This window comes from Cololabis saira, chromosome 23, assembly GCF_033807715.1.
Source record: "Cololabis saira isolate AMF1-May2022 chromosome 23, fColSai1.1, whole genome shotgun sequence".
Lineage (NCBI taxonomy): Eukaryota > Metazoa > Chordata > Actinopteri > Beloniformes > Belonidae > Cololabis > Cololabis saira.
This window is the reverse complement of record NC_084609.1, coordinates 32,393,788-32,399,119: the sequence shown is the minus strand read 5'-3', so window position 1 is coordinate 32,399,119 and position 5,332 is coordinate 32,393,788. Positions and strand designations below refer to the sequence as shown.

The window sequence follows — 5,332 nt, the reverse complement described above, 5'->3', positions numbered from 1 at the left end:
GCAACATCCGATGACGCAACATCCGAGAAATAAACGTAAGAGTCTTTCTAAAACCAGAAATTAAAAAAATCTTTCTTTTTTTTGTTATAATACAAGAAATGTGGTCATTGTAATTAATCTGCCACAAACTGTGTTAAGAGACGTTTTGATCTTAATGTGAAAACCTTTATTTACTTTTTCAATTTCCTAGGGTTTATCTAATTTTATTTTATGTATGTGCTTGGTTGTTAAAATCTGGATGAAGGATTTTTTATTTTACTTTTCATTTATTTATTTCATTTATTTTTCAGTTCCCCCCCTGAGGGATTGTCCCCTTATTGTGGTCGGGGGGTTTGCGTACCTCAAGAGCTATACCAGCAGAAGCTTTATTATTATTATTATTATTAATAATAATAATAATAATAATAATAATAATAATAATAATAATAATAATAATAATAATAATAATTATTATTATTGTTATTATTATTATTATTATTATTATATTATTAAGCTTTAGTCTTCAGGTGGGACACCCAAGCTGGACAGGTCTTAGGGTAGAGGTCTGACAGAGTACAATCCACTTCTCCAGGTTGAGATCTGGATACACAGCTAACAACTGCCGTGAAGAAAACACTCACAGGGTTAACAATGTGTTTAAAAAAAACACATTTCTACGACGGAGTATTAGGGCCAAACTATGTAAAAAAAACATTACGAGAATAAAGACACAATATTACCAGAATAAAGTCGTAACATTATGAGAATAAAGTCGTAACATTACGAGAATAAAGTCGTAATATTACGAGAATAAAGTCGTAATATTAAATATATTCTAAATATATAAATATAACTTCACAAGATGCTCAATATTCCTCATTTTAACATAGGGAGAAGACTGCTCTTCCTGTTAGAGGTCTCATAAATTACGACTTTATTCTCATAAATTACGACTTTATTCTCGTAATATTACGACTTTATTCTCGTAATATTACGACTTTATTCTCGTAATGTTACGACTTTATTCTCGTAATATTATGACTTTATTCTCATAATATTACGACTTTATTCTATTACGACTTTATTCTCGCAACATTATGACTTTATTCTCGTAATTTTACTACTTTATTCTCATTATATTATGACTTTATTCTCGTAATTTCCTATATTTTTTTTTTTTGTCTTAGTTTGGCCTTAATACTCCGTCGTACATTTCTGACTGCCCCCTCTTATGTGCAATCCTAGAACCGGCCCTGATTTGTCTGAATATTATTTGATTTAAAAAAGTATTTCCTTCATCAGAAAGTCAATGCCACTTAAAACCAATATATAATAGTTCAACAGAGCTCTTAAAGTCATGGTGAAATAACACACACACAAGCGTGTAGCTTCTTAACCTCACATCAGCTGAATGGATGGATGGATGGATGGATGGATGGATGGATGGATGGATGGATGGATGGATGGATGGATGGATGGATAGATAGATAGATAGATAGATAGATAGATAGATAGATAGATAGATAGATAGATAGATAGATAGATAGATAGATAGATAGATAGATAGATAGATAGATAGATAGATAGATAGATAGATAGATGAAAAAAGAAAAAATATGGGTAATCATTTAACAGAAGAATATAAACTTTGGAAGTACAAGAAGGGACACAATTAAATGTGCAGGTGTGATTATCTGTTACATGAGGAATGATTGAATTATAGAAGGGAAGGGAATAGAAAGGAAGAGAGTGCCTTTAGGTTTATTTTGACAGCATCGGACCGGAAGTACCGGCCCTGACAGCTGGGCGGCGGAAGTGACGCAGCGTGCTTTAGCTACCGCGAAACTTTTCTGTTTCCTAAGTCGGAACCGACGTCTTCAACCTCTTAACTATAACGCATTTGATCGAGAACAATCACACAGTTTGTGTCGTGCTATTTAACCGTTCCATTTTTGTTGGATTTTTCGACGTATTTTCGACACATGCTTTTGTGACGGCTTTAGCACAAGTTCAGCTGCATGGTCTGGAGCTAATGGTGTTGACTTCGCTGCTGCCTTGCTTGAGTCGAGTAAACTTTGGATCTACTCGGAATTAGTGCGGCTCCTTGGTAAAAATGGCGGGTCTGATGAACCATAATTTGGAAGACGGAGAGATTTCCGGCTCCAGTTCAGACACTGAGATGAGAACCGCAGCCGAGCGGTTCCCGGACTTCAGCGGGCAGTCCTGCAGAGACAGAGCCGCTCCCCTGCAACCACCCGCCTCCTACCGAAGCACCGGGAAGACGGGGGAATCCAGTGACACCGACCAGGAATCCTCGGACGAAGAGTCGGCGATCTGGCAGCGGAAGCGCCAGAGAGTGGCCGCTGCTCCGCCGCCCACCGCATGCCCGCCCCGCCGGGGGGCTCCGCCCGCCGCCGGCGCACCGGCGGCCCGCAAGGTGAACAACATCTGGGGCTCCGTGGTCCAAGAGCAATGCCAGGATGCTGTAACTACAGAGCTGGGGATATTTGGCATGGAGGGGGTTGGCATGTCCAGCCGAAGTGTGGAGACATATAACTTTGTTTTAGCCCGCAAGATAATGGACAAGGAAAGGGAAATGGAGGAGCGGTTGAAGTTGGAAGGGGAAGTGAACATGTTGGATGCTGAGCTGGAGGAGTACATGAAGACCCAGGGATCAGATGAGAGAGTTGGGGAAGATGAAAAGAAAAAAAGGCCTGTCAAAGATAGACTGGGCTCAAGAGCTGAGATGGACATCAAGGGCCGGTATGAGATCACAGAGGATGATCCAGATGATAAGATTGTGTGTGAGATAGCGTTTAGACTCCAAGAACCTAAAAAAGAGCTGATAGAGCGTGTTGTTAAAGTTGTTGGAAAGAAAAAAGCCATAGAACTGCTGGGAGAGACTGCCACACTGGAGGAAAACGGGGGGGTGTACACCATGGATGGCACCAGGAGGCGGACGCCAGGTGGAGTGTATCTCAACCTGCTCAAGAACACTCCAAGTATCACCAGGAAACAGATCAGGCAAATATTCTTCGAAGAACAACAGAGAGATCAAAAAAGCAAGAAGGCTGCCCAGAAAAGGAGGCGACAAGTATTGGCTAAGAAGATGAAACAGGCCATTGGTACACTAAACCTGCAAGAGCATGATGATGTTTCCAGAGAAACTTTTGCCAGTGATACCAACGAGGCCTTGGAGTCATTGGAGGAGGCTGCAGAAGAAGAAGAAGAAGAAGAGGAGGAGGAGGATGGCCAGGGGGAAGCTGCCGTGGGCACTGAGGAAGCATCAGTGGTCTACAACTCAGTGGACTTGGAGGTTTTCTGAAGGTGGTCTGTAGCCTGAATCATGAGGAGGAATAAGATGAAAATGACATGAGAGCACTGTACAAGGACTCAATTAAGTGTCTGTCTTTATTAAACTTTATTAAAAAGGAGTCCTAATGTTAAAACTTTGCTTTTGTAATCAGTTTGGATTTGTTTGTGATTCAAGTTGGGTTTTTTGGTTTACTTTGTTTTTTGTGCTCTTTGAATCAACTTCTGAAGTAAAAAGTCTGAATTTCTTCTCTATGTCATTAATGGGGCTGTCTGGATGAATAAATATGACTGATAAAGTTATTAAAAAAACATAAGGTGGTGAATTTTCATTCATGTTTCTTTGAGTAGTATTGTTAAAAATCCCTCTCCAAGAGTTTTCGTTCCAGTGTAGCAGCATGTCTGGATTATTAGTACAACTGCTGGACACATTTCACCATTAGATGTCAAGACATGTAAAATAGGTTGAAAGACAGTCTTATTGTATGCTCTTGTTAGAATCCTGAATGATTCCCAAGTGTATAACATGCAATTCCTAATGTAAAAGTAATGAAATGTGTTATGTATAATACACCACAGATTTTAGATGGAGCTGCAGAAATGGTCTGTGCCATTTAGTTTTGTGTTCAGAGCATTTTACAGCATGTTTCTCAGCCTCACACAGGCTGTGGCAATCACAGGAAACTGCACAGACACCCTTTTCCCTTTAGGTATTAATGGGTGAAAATATCAAGGCCATGCTGTTGTTTTTGTAACAAATCAGTTTGAGAAAATCATACATGAAAAAACAAACAAAAAAAATCACTGTGCTGTTTCTTTTAATAACGTTTTCTGACTGTAGTGTTGGTGTTTAGGATTCAGTCTCGTCTGAATAGACCTGCACTACAGTGCAGGTCTAACTGAATATTTTGTTTTTACATACAATATATGTGCGTACAAATACAATATTCAGTTAGACCGACATATTGATTAGTTTTATCTTTTTTTTTTTTACCAAATCTCTGTTAGCTTGGGTGTGATGCCAAGTCATCCCAAATCCCGTCTGTCATCTCTAAGGTGCATGCAGTAAACCTTGTGTGGTAGATGTTTGCAGGCCTTTCACCAACCATGCCTATATATATATGTATGTATATATATATGTATGTATGTATGTGTGTATATATATATATATATATATATATATATATGTGTGTATATATGTATACAAATATATATATATACAGGACTGTCTCAGAAAATTTGAATATTGTGATTTTCTGTAATTACAAAAACAAAAATGTCATACATTCTGGATTCATTACAAATCAACTGAAATATTGCAAGCCTTTTATTATTTTAATATTGCTGATCATGGCTTACAGCTTAAGAAAACTCAAATATCCTATCTCAAAAAATTAGAATATTCTGGGAATCTTAATCTTAAACTGTAAGCCATAATCAGCCATATTAAAATAATAAAAGGCTTGCAATATTTCAGTTGATTTGTAATGAATCCAGAATGTATGACATTTTGTTTTTTTTAATTGCATTACAGAAAATAAAGAACTTTATCACAGTATTCTAATTTTCTGAGACAGTCCTGTATATAGTTGAATAAATTCACAAGATTATTTGCACAATAAAGGCATGCATTTATCTGATCAGGCATAGTTGTGAGATGTTCAACTGGGAAACACATCAATTAGTTTCTGGCTAAATAACTGATTAGCTTTTAGAACAAATTGTACTTTAAGCTCTGCCCAGGCACAGCTGAATAATGCTGAATGTGGACAAGGGGTCTGATTTATCCAAATGGGAAATGCATATCAATATCCATCCATCTATTATGCATACAGGCTTTTTCCAGTTGGTTTGTTCCAGGGATCTGCTGGAGCCTATTCCAGCTTTTTGGGGGAAGGTACACCTTGGACAGGTGACTAGTCCTTCACTGGCCACATAGAGAGAAACAATCACTCACATGGAACTTTTTGAATAGCCAGTTAACTTAATGTGTTTATATTTGGACTGTGGAAAGAAGCCAGAGTGGAAAACCCACACGAGC

General features: G+C 38.1%; 1 protein-coding gene across 1 annotated transcript; it reads left to right on the top strand.

The window, feature by feature from the left end:
• Positions 1-1,784: 1,784 nt before the first annotated feature.
• Positions 1,785-3,616, top strand: phax (phosphorylated adaptor for RNA export). Its single transcript, XM_061714234.1, has one exon. The coding sequence runs from the start codon at positions 2,093-2,095 to the stop codon at positions 3,302-3,304; it is 1,212 nt and encodes a 403-aa protein (XP_061570218.1). The 5' UTR covers positions 1,785-2,092; the 3' UTR covers positions 3,305-3,616.
• Positions 3,617-5,332: the final 1,716 nt, after the last annotated feature.

Bases quoted from the DNA above. Each gene is read 5' to 3' on its own strand.
- phax (XM_061714234.1), top strand. From the start codon at position 2,093: ATGGCGGGTCTGATGAACCATAATTTGGAAGACGGAGAGATTTCCGGC.